The 19,864-nt window shown below is 34.5% G+C and overlaps 1 protein-coding gene across 8 annotated transcripts in view; it reads right to left on the bottom strand.

Annotated features, from left to right (window-relative positions):
* The window catches only part of LOC138710146 (uncharacterized), a 275,652-nt gene that overhangs the window by 30,812 nt on the left and 224,976 nt on the right, over nucleotides 1-19,864 (bottom strand). For 2 of the 8 annotated variants that reach the window (XM_069840859.1, XM_069840803.1), the window contains exons 14-16: nucleotides 17,949-17,975; nucleotides 8,023-8,075; nucleotides 4,937-7,177 (exon numbers count right to left, since the gene is read on the bottom strand). In XM_069840859.1, coding sequence (XP_069696960.1) covers nucleotides 7,001-7,177; nucleotides 8,023-8,075; nucleotides 17,949-17,975 — 257 coding nt within the window. In that variant the 3' untranslated portion in view covers nucleotides 4,937-7,000. Of the gene's footprint in view, nucleotides 1-4,931; nucleotides 7,178-8,022; nucleotides 8,076-17,948; nucleotides 17,976-19,864 lie in introns of those variants that run through there. The other 6 variants (XM_069841108.1, XM_069841268.1, XM_069841334.1 and 3 more) reach the window with 4 other exon arrangements.

Genomic DNA, 19,864 nt, shown 5'->3' on the forward strand with positions numbered 1-19,864 from the left:
AAGACTTTCGTGGTTCGAATCCTGCCTGGGAAGGACACTTTTTTTTTTTTTTTCCTTATTCAAATTTATTCCCAATACTTTTCGATTGCTGGTAAAATTTATGTTTTGGGAATAATAAGTTAATTAAGAAGTAAAATATCGCTGCAATCGAAAAGTATTGGGAATAAATTTGAATAAGGAACAAAAAAAAAAAAGTTCCCTTCCCAGGCAGGATTCGAACCACGAAAGTCTTAGTTACCAGTCTATTGTGCTCTGAGTGAACAAGGCTCTGAAATCAGCTACATGGGTCGGTCCGGTTTTTTTTTTGCCACTACTGTACATGGAAGCCAATTTGAGTTAGCTTCCCCTGCTCAAAATTTCAAGCTACGCCACTGGAGTTTAGGACTTTTTAACATGACGCAACATTTGTATCAAGAATGATGGACATCATATTCAACAGCTGCTTTGATGAAAGGTAAGATCTACATCAGTTTTCAACTTTATTAATTCATTCATTCGGTAACTCTTAACTAATAATTTATGCCTACCGTAATAAAACTGAATGCCCACTCAAGCTGCTACAACTTACCAGTGCGTCAAGCAATGAACTGCGGGCAGTCTATTCCCCGATGTCCCCTGTATAATGCGGTAACTTTTCACTGCCTCTCTCTGTATTTTAACAACTCATACTCCATACTTAACCAAAACTTATTAGTACTTATTAAAAACTGCCAAAATCAAAACATATAAACCTCATTTTATGAAGTTACTTCGTACAGGTACTCCTCGTCATATTTACATTTCTGATTTAATTTTGAAAGGATATCTTATTTTCTCTTGCTGAACATAAACTAGTCTCTATAAAAATTTGTAATTCATCTATGTGGCAATTTTTTAAATATAAAAATAAGTGCTTAGTTGCAATAAATGCCGACGTAAATAGGCATCTACACAAGAGCAGCAGATTCACCCTCAAATAAAAGAAAACTGTACAGATATGGAAATAAAATTTGGAGCTCCCTTATTGTATCATACTGCGCATGTGCACAAAAAAAAAAGAGCCCCAGTATATATGCTCCTGTGGACAGCTGTGCGAAATTGTTGTCTACATATAGGTGGAATCCCATCACGACTCGCTCCAAATTTTAATTCCATATCAGTATATAAGGTACCAGCTTCTCAAAAAGAAAAACAAAATTAAGATTCCTTATATTTCAAGGTTTGGCTAGGAAATTATTAAAATTTGAACATAAAAAATATTGTCATATATTACACAACTAAAATTTCATTAATGGGTAAAGTAAGACCAACTATGGACAGGAAGTAGACATCTAGTGGCGAAACTGTTAACTACATGCTCCAATACAGTCGGCCATCTTTCTTTTAACCTCAACCAACAGTCCTAAAAGTACCAATATATAAGATATAATAGTGTCTACTAAAATTAATTAAAGTGTTATTTTAGTCTCCCAATAAATTAAAGCTTTGTTACATACCGCAAACGTTACCAGCTCCATAAAACAAAACATCAAGCTCTAATTTCTTGTATTTCACACAAACTAGAAAATAAATATGCATTTTATTGTGTGACTAATAAAATTACTATCCTATGTCATAAAGTGTAAATGGAAAGTTGAACCATTTACGATAAGAAAAAATTTGAGGTTATCTAGTCATTTATAGATAAGACTGTAAACAATACACATCTAGGGCCATATTCATAGACATTCTTAGCGCGGGCTTCTGGTGGATGATAGCAAACTAACGTGTTTCGTATTCATATTCAGTGTTAGCGATATGATATATGAATCCTGTACAAATAATCAGTCTATAGCCGGGTCTAATTTAGCATGCTCGTAGCGCGGGCTAGCAAAATGTCTATGCATAGCACCCCTAGTGGCGAAATCTGTAACTACATGCACAAAAACAGACGGCCATTTTTCAGAGCTAAAGCGCAATATTATCCAAATTTATGTACTGGTGCTTCAACCCTTAACAATCCCATTAGTTGCATGAAACTGAAAGATCGTTGTCCACGAATGTTAAGGATTCAATAAAGAATTCTCTAACTTCTAGAACTGATATTAGTCTTGTTTAACTATCACTTCTTGTGCTTATCTCGCCTATGGCAGTCACTTTATTATCTCGAACATCCTTTCTCTCTTAGACTCCCCTCCACATAACCTACTGCAAATTATTTCCATTCCATTCTAGGCCTCCCCTTGTTTTCAGTTTCTAGCACCAGTATCAACTTTTAGTCCTCAGAAAAGCTGACATTTCGTTAACAAACTATAAATGTTACAGGTTACTGAAATAAAACATATAGCTACATTCCTTGTGTTTAAAGCCAGCTAGGAAATAAGTTGGGATCTAAGCACAAAACAAATTACTTAATACATCACCATGTATATAAACTGGGGGGGGGGGGGAATTGTGGTTATTTACTCCTTTGAAAGCACAGACTGCCAACTACAGCCAGATGATAACTAGTGGCTAAAGTGCAGCAAGACAATCGAACATTTTTCAAGTTTAAACTGCTGAATTGTCCAGAGTCAATCTCATAGAAATGTAAATGACAATATTATATCTGTGTATGATGTTAAAGGATATCTTTATGGATATTTATGGTTGTGGCATTTCTCGTGGAAATATGGCTATACCCGGCAATGGTGGTTTGCTCAAAATACAAAGTGAAATTACTGATGAACTAGTGGCTCAGTAACTTCAAAAGATCCATTACTTAACGTTATGATAAATTATTTCCTTGCAATCATGAGCGTCTCTCTTTATTCAATTTTCAATGAGGATAAAGGAACATTAATTTTTTGAAAGCAAGAGAGATAACTAAATTTTTGCTTGGAGTTTTGAAGATGTATAATTATGCAATTTATTTTCTTCATGCAAAAGAATTTTGGGGCAAGTTTCCTACACCACTGAACAGTTTGTAGAGGTTAAAGGGAAAAAATCCATAGAAACAATTTTGAACACACTTCCATTTCGAGAGTTTTTAAAAATAAGCACCCTTTCACTTATTTTAATGAAAATGATTATACTCCATGAATATTACTGCCAAATGAATTGACTTGGAGCTGCCAAAAACCCACAAAATAATAATAATAGAGCCAACTGTGCACAAACAGCATGCTACAAACCACTTCGTCCGTATCGGGTTGTGTTTACTCTGAATATAGTGTAAATTCCCAGTGACCAAGTATTATTACATAATATCTACACCAATTTACAGATAATGCAATCAAATCTTCAAGAATTTTTTTTTTTAAATTCAATACTAATTACAGAAGGAGTACCTGTACTTTTTTTTTTTTTTAAAGGATCCCAATAGCTAAATTTCTAGAGTTAAGTTGCAGAAAAAACAGCTCATATCTAAAGCACATAAAAAAAACTTCAAAAACATCTCCACCAAAGAAAATATAAACAAGTTTCGAGTATATTCCTGTTATCTATGTATGCATCATTTTCCTTTACACATTCTTTTTTACTTTCATCCTCTGAAATCCTTTTACTGCAAGACGCCTATCATAAACTATCAACCTGGTCGTTGACGTGTCTTCCTTTCAGCAGAAATAGATTTACAAGAAGCCAATTTGAGGTTCCTTTTGAGTGTCAAAATTTGAAGTAAGATGATTCAAATAAAATTAAATATACGAGACATGCTAAAACTCATGAACATATTATCCAAATCAAAGAAAAAAGTACACAAAACAACTTACCTTGCATTACTTCTCCCCAAAATCACTGTTCTGACCAATGCTTTTCTGCCACCTTGTCAAGTTCACAAAAATTTTCTCATAGTACACTTCCATTACAGCATCCCACAAGCAATAATGCACACTGACATCATTGCTGGTCTTGAAGTAGCACAACAAATTGTATTCTTTATCCATAATAATAATCTGAACGGTATGTTGAATGGGAGAAAAGTTTTAGTCTATTAATCTGTTTTTCTCCATGCAGAATTGTACAGTGTAACCCCATGCACGCAATGTTGTGTTGGACTTTCCAACTATGATCCCTTTCAACAACCATTCTGGATATTTGTCATGCCGTGCAAAGATTCTACCATTTAAAAACATTTACAGAATGGAAATGTTCAGAAGAAGTAGTTGCTTTCCATGGAATATGCCGGTTTTCAGAGAATGGTTACAGCTAATGACATTCAAAGGTAGGGGAAGTGTATCCACAGACAAGTGACGACCATCGCATGCAGTTTCCCCTGCTAGTGCAATGCAGGTTACAATTTATAAAACAGTTATATTACCAGTTGTTCTGTATGGTTGTGATACTTGGATTCTTACTTTGAGGAACAGGGGTTAAGGGTATTTGAGAATAAGGTGCTTAGGAAAATATTTGGTTCTAACAGGTATGAAGTTACAGGAGAATGGGAAAAGTTACACAAAGCAAGATTGAGCGCATTGTATTCTTCACCTGACATAATTAGGAACATTAAATCCAGGTGTTTGAGATGAGCAGGGCATGTAGTATGTATGGGTGAATCCAGAAATGCGTATAATGTTAGTTGGGAGACCTGAAGGAAATATGTCTTTGGGGAGTCTATGTAAAGATTAATTTTTGGTCCTACAGAATTTATCTGTTATGGTAACAATTTATATTAGAGGAGAAATAATTGCTCCGGCACTGGGGATCGAACCCAGGTCCTTGCTCTACGTACCAAATGCTGTAACTACTGAGCTACTCCAAAGTTCAAACCACAGCACCGGATCGAATCCCTCTCTTCTAGAGGATTACTAGAGAGGGATTCAATCTTGTGCTGTGGATTGAAAGCGCTTGGTACATAGAACCAAAGACCCGGGTTCGATCCCCGGTGCCGGAGTGAATATTTCTCCTCTGATATAAATTGTTACCTTTGAGGAGGCCGAGACATAGGTGGGAGGATAATACTAAAATGGATTTGAGGAAGGTGGGATGTGATATTAGAGACTGGATTAATCTTGCTCAGGATAGGAATATATGGCGGGCTTATGTGAGGACAGCAATGAACCTCTGGATTCTCTAAAAACCATTTGTAAGTAACTGCAATGCAATGAGACATGTCTGAAGAGCTGGCAGCAGAATGCAGCATGTTTAGTCTTCTTCACCTTGGACGCAGTCAGTTACTCAACCACACCTGTGCGATCCATTGTCCGCCCCATAAGCTAGAAATCAACCCAGGAGATCACAGTGGTCGCGATTTTATTTCTCTTTTTTTCCTATACAGAACGTATGTTTGCAGGAACAAGAAATCAGTAATCCAGGTCTGAAGGAGTCTCATACTTGATGAAAAGTTCTTCTCGGAACAAAAAACGTTGAAAATGTCAGCTCAGATGAATGGTGAGATTTGGATCCAACAGAATGATGCTGTAGCGAACACTGTAAATCAATTAACTCACATGACCTACGTTACCCAGACATATGATTCGCCAATTTGGAGACATTTGGTGGCTTCGATACCTGATTTAATGGCTTCTAATTACTTCATATTGAGATACGTGAAGTCTTAACGTGTATGTCTACAAATCATGCACCATCATGGTGTTTAAACAAGATACCAATATAGAAATTCTAGCAACTAACACAAATTTATCTCGACGACTTGTAGAAAATTTCCGGTATAGCTTACAAGAGTGTGTATTGGCTGTAGTAGAGGTCACTTGACCAATGTTGAGTCACATTGCCATAGCTTGTTGTATTTGGGACACTTAAACTCAAACTTACCCTTTGTCAACAGCAGGCATTTGAACTAATGCAGTGTCAGCAGGAATATAAATGCGTGAACATGAAAAATGCTGTAGTTCATTAAAACGGGCTCTAACTAGCTTGAAAAAAATTATGTTTTCAAAATTTTACATAATATTAATTACACTTCGTAAATAATATTATGAAGTCCAAATTACCTTAAATATTTTCCTTCTTGTGATATATCTTGAAATCCAAATTACCTTATACACCTCAAAGAATTTTTATATGCAGAGATCAACCATCACAAATATGACATAAAAACAGTGTCTTTACCAGCAAGTGCATTGTCGACAATGTCATCTTCACCATCACTCACTACGATTCGTCTATTTCTTGTAAAATCTCTCCAATTTCTTTACTTTTCAAAGGTTCTCTTCATTTGTTCATTGTCCATGATGACTGAACAGCGCATCAGATTTAGGTTATATGAAAACAAAAAGGGAGTGTGGGAAGGAGGGGAAGCTAACAAAAACCAACACAAAGGTTTCATTCAAAGCAATCTACAGCTTATGGTTTCGTAATCGTCCAGATTATATGTAGTCGTGATAGCAGTATACATTCATCTCTAATAACAGCACAAAAAAGAAGCATAGGTTTCCAGAGATGTAAAATATACCTGCTCTTAGAAATCGAAAAAGATCGAGCCAGTGCAATGATCCATAAACAAATCGACAGCAGAGAACTTCAGCTTCGAAGACATGTCATTCGTGGTAAGAAAAGAAAACATATCTTAAAATTTTATAAAAATATGTGATGTCGCATGAAAACAGAAATTGCTACTATAAATAAAAATGAAATATAAATGAGAATATGTAATACATAACAAAATTGAAACTGCTTATAGAAATTAAAACTTCGAACATGTATATATAAAGATATACCACTACTTTAAAACTATCGTAATATTTGTAGACGTGACAACAGTTTAAATTATGAACTGTGCTTACAGTGCAGTGCCTGAACATTGGTAACACATAAAGAAAACTCTCACCCATACAATGCATTAAAATAGCATTACACCTAAAACTAGTTATTCTGTAAGAAACAGAGTATGAATTTCACATCGGTAATGTATAAAAATTAAGAGTGTAGTTTCTTCAGGTTTACTCAATTCAAGGAAGTTTCATTCTCAACAAAAGTAGCAAAGTTTGTTTCAAACTTTTATTGGGCCCACCTGTTGAAATGGCCATTTCAACATGACAACACATTGCCTCAAATTGCACATCTCTGCATGGAGAAAATCAGAAAGAAAGTCTGAGAACTTTTACACCATCCACCACACATACAGTCTGAATTCAGAACCCTCAGAATACATATTTTCGGTTTTACAAAGAATAAGTCTCAAGGCCACAACAATGTGACCAAGATGTCCATTATCCTGTGCCTCATTGTCTGTAGGATGCTGGTATGGATTTCTAGTACAAGTGCATTTCAGATCTTCCTGCAAAGGTGGCAAAAATGCAAGTTAGATTTGTGATTTTGTGGAAAAGGTAGAAGTTGCATTTCTCTTACAATGAGTATGTTCCTGTGGTCTCTTTAATAGTAATATGTTTGTGACCTTTGATATGACCAAATAAGCATAATCCACGATGAAACACAATCTTTTTTCAACATAAAGTCAATTCAGTACATGATTACATGGACGTCTCATGTATACAAAATGATTGCAGAAAAGATATTGAAAGAACACAATTTGGACCTAAAAACAGAAAATACATTAATTAAATCTAGAAAATAATGATTGTAATAATCTTTAAGACAAATCCATAAGTAAATAAGATGAATAAAAAGCTGCTTTTACATTAATTATGGCTTAAAATGATGGTATTCACAACATAGGGTAGAAATATTACAATAATTTTTATGAATACACGAAACTATGACACAATGCATACACAGATATACAGAGAATATCTTGAACGATATTTTTTAACAGTACCAAATTATCTTTGCCATCACGATACTTTCTTTACACTTGTCACAACACAGTATTATGCATATAAAGTTATGAAAGATTATTTTTTAAATATAATTGGAATAAAACAAATAACAAAAAAGTAAATAACACCATTTTATGAGAGCAAGGTAATAAAAAGATAAATTTACTTCGATTTCATAGAGACTTACCTGCATACTATCTAAATAAAACAGGTAACAGAAATATAGCTATTAATCTATAAAGTAAGGAGGAAAACTTATTACTGAATAAATTTCATGCATGCATGTAGACGTACATCTACATTAAACTAGCCACTATAAATTAGTCTGTTAGTACTGTCTACTTGCCACTTCTCTTGTTACTGCTCTTGTAACTGGACCATTGTAATACAACTGGGAATCTGGAACAAGAAATGTACTATCTCAGAATACATCGCTTCAAAACTATATTATTACATATGAAAAGGATCTGTAATTGATTCACTAGCGGACTTACTCGTGTTAATTATGTAAGTTTGTGCGGCTATTTCAGTGCTTCATCACCATCCTCAGAGCCTACTAGATCTTGGCGTCATCTCGAACTTCTCTGCCTGTTATGTGGGTGCGTTTGATTGTTGAAAGGTATTGAAAGGTGGAGTCACGTAGTGTGTGTGTACTGAAATTGATCTGTGTGTTGAGAATTTGATCGGGGTGTGTTTTAGTGTGTTTGTATATTTCGTATTGTTCTAGGGTGTTAAGTTTTTGGTTCTTGGGTTGTATGTATAGGATTTCCATGTCTGCATTTATGTTATTGTATGTATGGTTATGTGATCGGCGTATGTAGATGTATTGTGTCCTCAGGTGATTGCTTTAATGTGTTCTTTGTAGCGTGTTTGGAATGATCTGCCTGTCTGTCCAATGTAGAACTTGTCGCAACTATTACATGTGAGTTTGTATACACCTGTATGGTCGTATATATTTGTTTGTGTTTTTTGTGTGTTGAGATGTCTTTGTAGTGTGTTTTCTGTGTTTTCAACACACAAAAAACACAAACAAATAAATACGACCACACAGGTGTATACAAACTCACATGTAATAGTTACGATAAGTTCTACATTGGACAGACAGGGAGATCATTCCAAACACGCTACAAAGAACACATTAAAGCAATAACCAGAGGACACAATACATCTACATACGCCGATCACATAACCAATGCTAACCATACATACAATAACATAAATGCAGACATGGAAATCCTACACATACAACCCAAGAACCAACAACTCAACACACTAGAACAATACGAAATATACAAACACACTAAAACACACCCCAATCAAATTCTCAACACACAGATAAATTTCAGCACACACACACTATTTGACTCCACCTTTCAACAATCAAACGCACCCACATAACAGGCAGAGAAGTTCGAGATGACGCCGAGATCTAGTAGGCTCTGAGGATGGTGATAAAGCACCGAAACAGCTGTAAGCCGCACAAACTGACATAATTAACACGAGTAAATCCGCTAGTCAATCAATTACTTATATTCAAGTGTTAAAAGTAGTGTACGCAAGATTCAAAATGAATGAAAAGGATATTTAAAAACCTCTAATAAAACACCACAAAGCAAATCTTGGCTTTGAAGGGGGTCGATTTTGAACTATAGGTTGTATACTAATAGGACACTCTAGCAAACACATAAAACACATACCGGTACATAGCACAGCTTCGTAATGAAAATCTAAGTACAGGTTTCATAGGTTAAAACACAGACATATATATATATATATATATATATATATATATATATATATATGTAGGAGGAGCATATTTCCAAAGACATTTTGAGCAAAAAAATGTCATATAAATATGGGTCTTATTTGAATATTTTCAGAGTTAATCTAATTTGAAGTTTTTTGTAAAATACTGTACCTTTTTTCTTTAGTTCCAAGGGTGAAAGAATATTACAGATAGAGGATGAACTATTCAGAAGTATCATTTCTTTCTCTAATTGGCTAATATTCTGAAGCTAAAAATGTGTTGTGAATTTCATAGTTTCTTTCAATTTTCAACTGCAATATTGTGGTGTTGTTCACCACTTCTGTTCTTTTGCCTTTTCCTGACATCTTTCCCGCAGTTTTGTACTTCAAATATACTCTTACATTATTTGCTGGTAGTTCTATTATATGTTATCAAAGGGCGTTGTTTTTCCTTTATTTCTTTTTTTTTTAATAGGGTGCGTTGATTTCCTTTTCTCCACCAATCATTTTTGTTTTCTTTCTTTTCTCTGAGAGCTGCCGTCTTATTGGCTGATTTGTAAATAACGGCTCTTGACTTCCGGGTTGTTTATTCCCGGTGAGACAGACTGGGTTGGAGCGAGAGTCGCTGGAATACTACGATGGCGAGAGGACCTTAGCTGCGGAGGGAACGCAGTTCTACGCGTATGGGGCGCCATGTTACCTGCGCAGCCTAATTGGACTCATTTCGGCGGCTGGTGGCTAATGACATCGGATGAGGGACACACGCAGTGTGTCTGTGTTGTACGCCACCAAACTCCGTAAGGATATTCAGCCTTCCATATGGTTAATAGTGGATATTCGTCTGACTTCTGCTAATCAAGGATTTATTTCCTGATGCTGGTGATTGTTTGGAGCTGGCCGGCTTATTCCAGCATTATCTTCGATCAACTAGAACTGGCGATTAACATCCACACTACGGCTTATGCCGTAATATTCGCTAGTCAATCATCCTGCCTGTAAGTGATGGACTGAGGTAACTGGACTGTGTGACCCCAACGCATGAATTTCTACTCGAGTGGATGATGCCAAGTTCATATTTTAATGGAGTGTTGCGTCGGGTTCAATCTCTCTCCATATTTGGGACTACTGTGTTGGTTTGGTTATTTCGGTTTGGCTTTAATTGGTTAGATTGCCAGTTTGGGACTGGGTAATTTATTTTTTTATGGTTAGGTTTTTGAGAGTTGTGGTTGGGCTTTTTGTTATAGGAATTGTTTAGGTGTGGGTTTTACAGGATTTTATTAGGGCACTCTCTTCAAAAGGTTGTAAGAGTTATATGAAATACCTTTTTCAGATTTGTTTATAATGCTTGTAATTTGTTATTTAGCGCTCTTGCGCATAATCTATTAAGGTGGAAAACTTATAACCTGGCTTCAGAGTGTGTGGTTATATTGTATTTGTATAACATTATTAAATGTGTAAGTGAAGTCAGAATTTCAGGCAGTCATTAATTACACCCAATGGATTCCTTGGCCTTTTTATTTATTATTAAGTTATGCGGCCACAAGGCAAAACTCCACCCCACAATATTATATTTTTCTGTCGTACTTATCATAAAAATTGTCACAAATCACACTACTCTTGTGAACTCTCTAAGACTGCACATCAGGATGCAAAATTGAACTGTAAAGAATCAAGTGCTTAAAAATAATGTAATTTTTAGTTAAAAATTGAAAAAAAAAAAAAAAAAAAAAAAAAAATCTGTACAAAGCAACTAAGTAACTAACAACACATTTTTAACTTCAGAATACTAGCCAATTAAAGAAAGTATACTTCTGAATAGTTCATTCTCTATTTTAAATATTCTTTTGCCCTTAAAACTAAATAAAAAGGATAGTTTACAAACAACTTCAAATTAGTGTGACTCTGAAAATATTGAGAATATGACCCATGTTTATATGGCTTTTTTGCTTAGAATGTCTTCGGAAATAAGCTCCATAAGGGACGATAACTCCTGTAAATCACCCTGTGTATGAGTATATAAAAAAAAAATAAAAATAATTGATTCCTTAAAACATTAAAATAAAATAATACAAACTGGAAATAAAAAAATAAAAATTAAGTTCTGAGAAATCAAGATACAATAATAAGTGAAAAACAATTCTCTACCAAAATAATATATATTACTTTACAAAACAAAAAGTAGTACAATGTATTTAAATTCTCTGAAGATCTCAATTGTTTGAGGTTATAAATGTGGGGAAAAAGATATCACCAAACAGTATTGTAAGCCTCTGGAAGTGATTAAATCTTCAGGGTTACTTTATTAATTTTAATTTTTTACTTTTGATGCTGAAGAGATGAGCACAACAAACTAATAGAGCTCAAGAGCTCAGGGTTAAATGAACACACCTCTAGTTTCATTCTTTATTAATTCCTAAATATTACAAAAGGAACTTTCTTTTAAAAATTATAACCTTAAAAAATTTTTAAAATACACTGACCAGACCTCACTTATTACTGCAAAATTAACATAATTTGAACATATATTTTTTTAAATTAAGTTTTCTGTTCAATGATTGTTTTTTCTTGAAATTTTACTCGCATTTATTCTTTTCTCATATCAGGCATTTCAATTCTTCACACTAGACATGTGATAGGACTTTGAGAAGTGGAGTCAATTAAAATATCAGACCCTACCTAAAGTTTTTGTTTGTTTATAGTGCTGATTACTGTGTCCATATGTTAACACTTGGGAATTAACAATTCCTTTGTAAATCAGTCACAATAAAATGGAAAAGATTAAGATTAATAATAATAATAATAATAATAATAATAATAATAATAATAATAATAATAATAATCCGTGACGCTACAGCCCATGAGGGACCTAGATCGACCAGCCGGCTGCTGGCCTCACGCCCACATGCTGAAGCAGAGGTGGACGATCATCCAACCAGAATGGAGGTATCGTGTGGTTAGCACGATGATCCGCCCAGCCGTTATTGCTGGTATTCGCAATCGGATTTCACTACCTATCGTAGCTCCCCAAGTGCATCACGATGCTGGGTGGGCATCAGTCCCATATTCTGGCCGAAATTTCATGAGAAAATTTGTTCCCCCGTGAGGACTCGAACCAGCATGCATTCCGTAATGCGAGTCCTAGGCACGATGCCTTAGACCACGGCGCGGGACTAATAATAATAATAATAATAATAATAATAATAATAATAACAGTAGTAATAATAGTAGTTAGTATTCTCTACTTTGATTCATGTAGTAGCGGAAATAGCCCATGTGAACTGTTACGGTTGCATTCCAGCTCTTAGCCACATGTCCCACAAAGATCATTTCTCTAGATAAACAGTGTATTATTTTCTTAGAGATTATCCTTTTATCCATTTTGTTTCATATGTTCTCTTCATTTGTGTGTTTATTTTTTTTCCACAATAGCCCTGTCTGCATTACGCTCTATATGGACTTCAGCCCATGGCTTAGTGTGCTTACCTGGGTTATTTATCAATACCAGATCATTAATCCTGGATCCTTAATTCTGTGGCTGGGAGGAAAAAGGTCTTAAGTAAAAATTTTATACTTTTCAGGAGAACAGTAGAAAGATTGAAATTGGTTTCTTGGATATTATTTGTTTATATTTCTTCTAAAATAGGTAATGTTCCTCATTTAACAATTTTCTTGATTATTTCCAAAAATAGCCGCACTTAAGCCCTTTTAAGATTACAAGCCAGACTGAGTAGAAGAGACTATGTAAGCATAAGACCTTTTTCATGTCAAAATAAATGAGAAATACAAAATGGGTCTTAAACAATTATAGGACTGTTTACCTGGTGCTTAAAGTTTTAAAAGGAAAGAGCATCAGTATGTGATAAAATGACTAAAATATAAGTTAGACCTTTTTAATAGGGAAGCATGGAAAGTAAACATGTGATGGTTTGTAAGAAATAAAGTATTAAATATCCTAAGTCCTTTATCCTGTGTGTGCTAGATTAAAAAAGTACTTAGGACATTTGGTAATGCTCTATAAATCCAGTCAGGAGTCTTATTTGACTTCAACCATTTTACCAGATTGTAGAGAATTGTTTCCGCTTTCAGAATGTATAAAAATCTCATTTTCACAAAAAATTGACTTAAGACCTTTCTCCTCCCAGCCACAGAATTAATTAATGAATATACCCTACTAATGGGGCTTTGTCAAGATCCTCAGATACTATGCTAAATTTCCCAAAGATATTACATATTTTGCAAAGATTTGATGGGCTGCTTCAATCTCCTCTTTATAAATCTACAATTTAGGTTTCCTTCAAACAGACCCATATTTTTCAAGTGGTTTTCACAGGACAATGACCTGTGAGAAAAGCTGTAATAATTCTCAGCAGAAATCTATTACACTTGAGAAGGTATTCAGCTCTTTTCTTAGATATTCTTCTAATAAATAGCTTGCAATGTCTATTTTCTGGGGCCCTGGCCCAGGTCTTATAATGTTTTTCGGACTGTTTTTAATTACTTCTCTTACCGAACAGTTGGAGATTCCAAGAACCCGCTCTGGTTCAATGAATTTACAAGCCAGCCCTCACCAAATAAATTCGTCAGTTGTTTCATTTCCTTCAATGCCACTGTGATATGCATGGGTCATGAGCATATTCAGACAGCTTAAAACCAGCCCTGATGTTATCTTGTGACAGCTAGAGGCCATAAATGCAGCCTGGTTCTACAAGAACACAAGCCTTATATTTTCATGAATACACTGAATGACTTGCATATATTTTCGTTTCAAAAACGGTAGTAGAATTGCCCAGAGAAAAAGAGAAGATTGTTCTGGGTCTCATTCCATATATTCCAGATACAGTTGATCCATTTGTAAACCAGATCAGGGTATTCCCGGTAAATTTTGGAGTCTGGTTTTTCAGGGTCAATAATGATTCTAAATTTCTTTGTAAATTGGTAAATTGGAAGTATACAGTCTGATCGCATATTAAATATGTCGTCTTGTATATATTTTACCAATTTTAAGCATGTACCTGATTCTCTCCATGAATTCTCAGTAGCTTAATATGCTGCGGTCTGTAGTGCTATTCTTGCTTCCTCTGTCTTTATTTACTAATGTATTCTACAACAACAAATTCCACAATTTGGGACATCTGGCCAAAATCTACGGCTGACCACTAGGATCCAGAATACAAAGCAGAGGTTAAATTAAAAATACAATATGATTGCGGAGAGAATACGGAACAATGATAAATTTAAAAATAAAGTACAATTTGATTTCGGAGAAACATGAGATGAAAATACATTGAAGAGTAATGAAATGAAGTGAAAAAAAAAAAAAATTACATAGTATTATACAAGTGATTATGTAAAATGGATAATGAATCTCTCAATGCCATTAGACAAATTTTGTTAATGAATGGTTTTGGTTAACTTAAATGAAGTTCCCCTAGCCCCAAAAAGAAGCCCTTTCACTTCTCATGTATTAATATTCATTTTGTATCGCTCACTGAAGTGAGGAATACATGAGTTGTAAATAGACTTCTTTTCATCATTAACGTTATTGGCTTGTTGATCATCCTTCTCAAAACGGACAGTGGGGTTAAGAATGAGGCTTCTTTGATTCCGGCGATCGATGGCTATAATATCTGCTCTTCTCACTGACCCATTCTCAGCCAAGCAGTGCACTTCTTCGTAAACCTCCCACTTTGCCTTCCGAAGAGTGGTTGCGATGGAGCTTCTCACTTCTCAGCTCTATCTTCAGTTCTTCCATAATATTCACGTTTTGTTTTTGATCCTATTTTGTGTAACAATAGTACGTCTCAAAACATTTCTGCTGTAGTAACCCTGAAGGCATGCATTTTCTGATAGTCCATACTTCACTTCCCTAAGTTAATACGCTGGAATAAAAGTTTTATAAATTTGGAAGTCTGTATATAAAGTCTCATATATCTAAGGACGTGCACATACAATCTCTCCTACCTAAATGTCAACCTCATCTTCCCATGGTGTACCTTGATATACTAACAAGGTTCTGATTAGTGTCGGAAACAATCAAATTATTATTTAATTACTGAAATACATGTTCTGCAAAAATTAGAGCGCAGATTAAGAGATGTTCATTCCATTGCTGGAATATATTTCGAATGTAATCTTTCATTCAATGCACTATTGAGGACCAGGAAGTTCAAATATTAGTGCAACATGAGGAACACGCATTCAAAGAGCAAGGTCAAGCGATCAACTGACAATGTTGACAAGATACACGCAGTCCATTACTAACGGGCAAACATGTTGTGCACCAAAAGTGAATGTGTCTAAGTTTAGTAAATTACTGTAAGAACAAGAATACAGGAAACCTTGTGCATTCAATGAAAGACTGCATTCGAAAAATAATAAGATATTTCAAAATACATACAATATTTATCCTTAGCACTTACAGCTTTAAATCAGTGTTTTTATTTAAGAACACGAGTCTAATTTTGTTAATAGGCCTAACAAAAGTAGCGTAGTATAATGTTTCTTTTTAATTAACGAAAATAATAACAAATTCCAAGATAAACACAGTACTTTTCCCTTGGGAGTTACAGTCTAATTTTGTTAATAGGCCTAACAAAAGTCGTGTAGTATAGTGTTTCTTTTTAATTAACGAAAATAATAAAAAATTCCAAGATAAACACAGTACTTTTCCCTTGGGAGTTCCAGCTTTAAATAAATCAGTGTTTTTATTTAAGAACACAAGTCTAATTTTGTTAATAGGCCTAACAAAAGTCGTGTAGTATAGTGTTTCTTTTTAATTAACGAAAATAATAACAAATTCCAAGATAAACACAGTACTTTTCCCTTGGGAGTTCCAGCTTTAAATAAATCAGTGTTTTTATTTAAGAACACAAGTCTATTTTTGTTAATAGGCCTAACAAAAGTAGTGTAGTATAATGTTTCTTTTTAATTAACGAAAATAATAACAAATTCCAAGATAAACACAGTACTTTTCCCTTGAGAGTTACAGCTTTAAATAAATCAGTGTTTTTATTTAAGAACACAAGTCTAATTTTGTTAATAGGCCTAACAAAAGTAATGTAGTATAATGTTTCTTTTTAATTAACGAAAATAATAACAAATTCCAAGATAAACACAGCATTTTTCCCTTGGGAGTTACAGCTTTAAATAAATCAGTGTTTTTATTTAAGAACACAAGTCTAATTTTGTTAATAGGCCTAACAAAAGTAGTGTAGTATAATGTTTCTTTTTAATTAACGAAAATAATAACAAATTCCAAGATAAACACAGTACTTTTCCCTTGGGAGTTACAAGCTTTAAATAAATCAGTGTTTTTATTTAAGAACACAAGTCTATTTTTGTTAATAGGCCTAACAAAAGTAGTGTAGTATAATGTTACGAAGAACACAAGAATGTATACTGTAACTTTACGAAAACAAGAAATGATAATGGAGTATAATTTTCAGTGTTCTTATTTATGTCTAAACAAAAATAATGTATATATTGTTTTAATATAAGAAAATAATAACAAGAAATTTCAATAGACCTACATAATCCTTTCCTTGGGACTTGCTATCAGTCAGTAATTTTATTTAAAACACAAGCATGTCTAATTTTACAGAAGAAAGTCTGTTCCTTTTTTTCTTCCAAAATGAAACCTGTTTTTGAGAATATGCGCTCTGAAGGAACTGTTGCTGGTCGCGAGGCACTCAAGGACGAATTGCTTGTCATTTAAAAAGCGCGTTTTTTTTTTTTTTTTACCTTGAGAACTGAATCCTCTTGGTTGATTATGCTGAAATCATTCAAAAGATTTTCTTAACATTTCGAAAGATTTTAACAATCTAATAATACAAATAGTTCCCAACACTAGCTCTGATGACCAAACACAATCAACAGGATGCTTGTAACGTTTAGAACCCAGGATATGCTGTTCCCCAGTCTCCCACTTCTTCATGTATTATACTTGTCATCGTTTCATAAACTGAAGCTATAGACTCTGGATAGTGCCTTCATCCCTCACTTCTGAAAAATTTTCTACTTTTTCGTGTAGCACTGTCCTACAATTCATGAACCTGCTTACAGACGCTGTTGACAATTTATTATTTGTGTGTTTATAATGATGGTTTGAAAGACTTTCTGAAAACCTCTTGTTTGAAAGAAAAGGGTCCCTTATAACAGTCCACTTCATTTACAATTTCAGCTCAAATTTCCTTCTCCAATTAACGCTGTTTTCATAGCCTGAACTGAATTATTATCACTCCTAGAAAGTTTTGTTGAAGTTTCGTCACTTCCATCTTTATTTTCAGATTTTTTTTTTTGAGAAAGTGACGTATTACTGCGAACTTAAGTTCCTGTTGCTTTTTATAACGAAATTTCAATATCAACTATTTTAAGATATTTCTTACACTTCCAGACAACTATAAGCAACGAGGACACACCCCTGATGTACTATTTTTAACATTTGTAAATAACAGAACTCTCTCCTTTTACACAAATTATCTTTTAACTTCTTATTGTACGTCTTCAAGAGCACTTTGGTTAACATACCTTTGAACATTGACGCTTTCTTCTTATCTGGAAAACAATATGTAAATAATCAACAAAAGGCTATACGTAAATCTTTTGTGAAATAAAACATAAATTTATACACTGTATATGTATATGTAAATCATCGTGCAAGATTCTTGCAGAATTAGCAGCTAGAGGTACACCATTAACAGGAATGTACTTGAGAATAAAAACTTTAATAATAATACATGTTTAATTTATGTCTCAGTAAATTTACAGTATATTTCTATCTACAAATAAATCTACACATACCATAAAATGAGGTGAATAAGGACGAATTTTTACTATCTTTTTTTATTTCTTTGTGTCAAAGACTAAAACAATAAGAAGTGTGTATCTGTTTTCATTCGTAATGACTGAACAAATAAACATTCATTATTATATCTACTCTTTGACACAAAGAAATAAAAAATTGTGAAAATTCGTCCCTACTCACCCTTGTGTCCCTATTCATCCCATATTATGGTAACATTATTTCCTGAACAAAATGCTTCCTAGGGAACAGATTTGAGGACGGAGGATAAAAAATTTTCATTGTTCATTTATTTTTTTATGTTTCCATTGCCTGCTGGATCGCATCTTATGGCTGCATAACTGCCTGCTCATTCCTTTTTCTTAGCATTGAGTTTCACGTGGCACATTATTGTCCAGTTACGACGCTAGAGCCATTGGTTTTGCTGTGCTAAGTGTGCAGAGTGAATTATAATTTTTAATTTGAAATCTTATAAGTAATTACAGTGTATGTAAGTATTGTTTATTAATTATGTATTTTTTTTTTAAATATTGTGGCAACCCTGCTAGAAACTTCTCGTTGCCTCGGGATTCGAACGCGCGTCCGGCAGGGCGCGCAAGGAGGAAAGCGGCGCGGGAGACGAGGCGAGCTCCGCGGAGTGCTGGGGGCACAGAGCAGAGACGCTGGTCGCTGCGATGTGGAGCGAAGCAAGGGGGAGGCAAAGCTGCAGGTGCTTCGCTGTGCGAGGTGAAGGGGGGAACGAAACCTCCCGAACAGAATCGTCCAGAAAAAGAAGCAGCGAGAACAGAAGTCTCTAGAAGCAGAAACGTCGAGGATCAAAGAGATGAAAACGTGTAATGTGGCAATATAAGCACGAGCAGCCTTTGAGAGAGCCAGTTTCAGTTCAGTTTAGAACAGCGAGTCAGTCTTGTGAAGCAACAGTGGATGAGCAAGCCAGCCTTCGAGACTTGGGTTCGACTTGAGGAGGCCCGCAACTGTGGCAGCGACCCGGCAAGTGCGGTGTATCCGGAAGTCTTAAGTTCGAGTGCAGTGGACTGTCTGTGGAAGTCTTGGGTTCGATATACTGTGAACTTGAGTGAATGGGCTAGAAGAACGAGCGAAGGCACCGAACTGTGAACTGAGAGTTTTGTTTTGTAAATAGTGCTTTGTGAACATTAGTTGAGATTAGCAGTACATTGTTGTTCTCAATAATCCAAGTGAAATGTCATTGTCGTCTATGGAGTGCAATAACGAATACTGTGTTGCTGTGTGGAGTGGAATACCCATTGTTGACGGGAGTGTTTTAAATTCAGTCATTGTTGTTGTAATAAAAGTAACATTATTGTGTTGAATTAAAAGTCACAATATATTGGAAGTAAGAAATTTTCGAGTTAAAAATATGTTTAATTTAATCTTGTTTTCTAAACAAAGTTTTTTGTAGGATATATAAAACTTGGTTTCCTAAACATAACAATATTAATTGTAATATATTTACAAGGGTGTAAGGTTTTCTTATTAAAATCTTAATTAAGCTAATTTCTTGCCATTTTAAGTGTAACTTATCTGTCATCCGTGATATTACAGCAACATGAAGTGGAAAGGATGAGAACACTATATCTCGTAAAACACATTGAATTATAACTTAATATTTCCAAAGATATGT

This window comes from Periplaneta americana, chromosome 1, assembly GCF_040183065.1.
Source record: "Periplaneta americana isolate PAMFEO1 chromosome 1, P.americana_PAMFEO1_priV1, whole genome shotgun sequence".
Lineage (NCBI taxonomy): Eukaryota > Metazoa > Arthropoda > Insecta > Blattodea > Blattidae > Periplaneta > Periplaneta americana.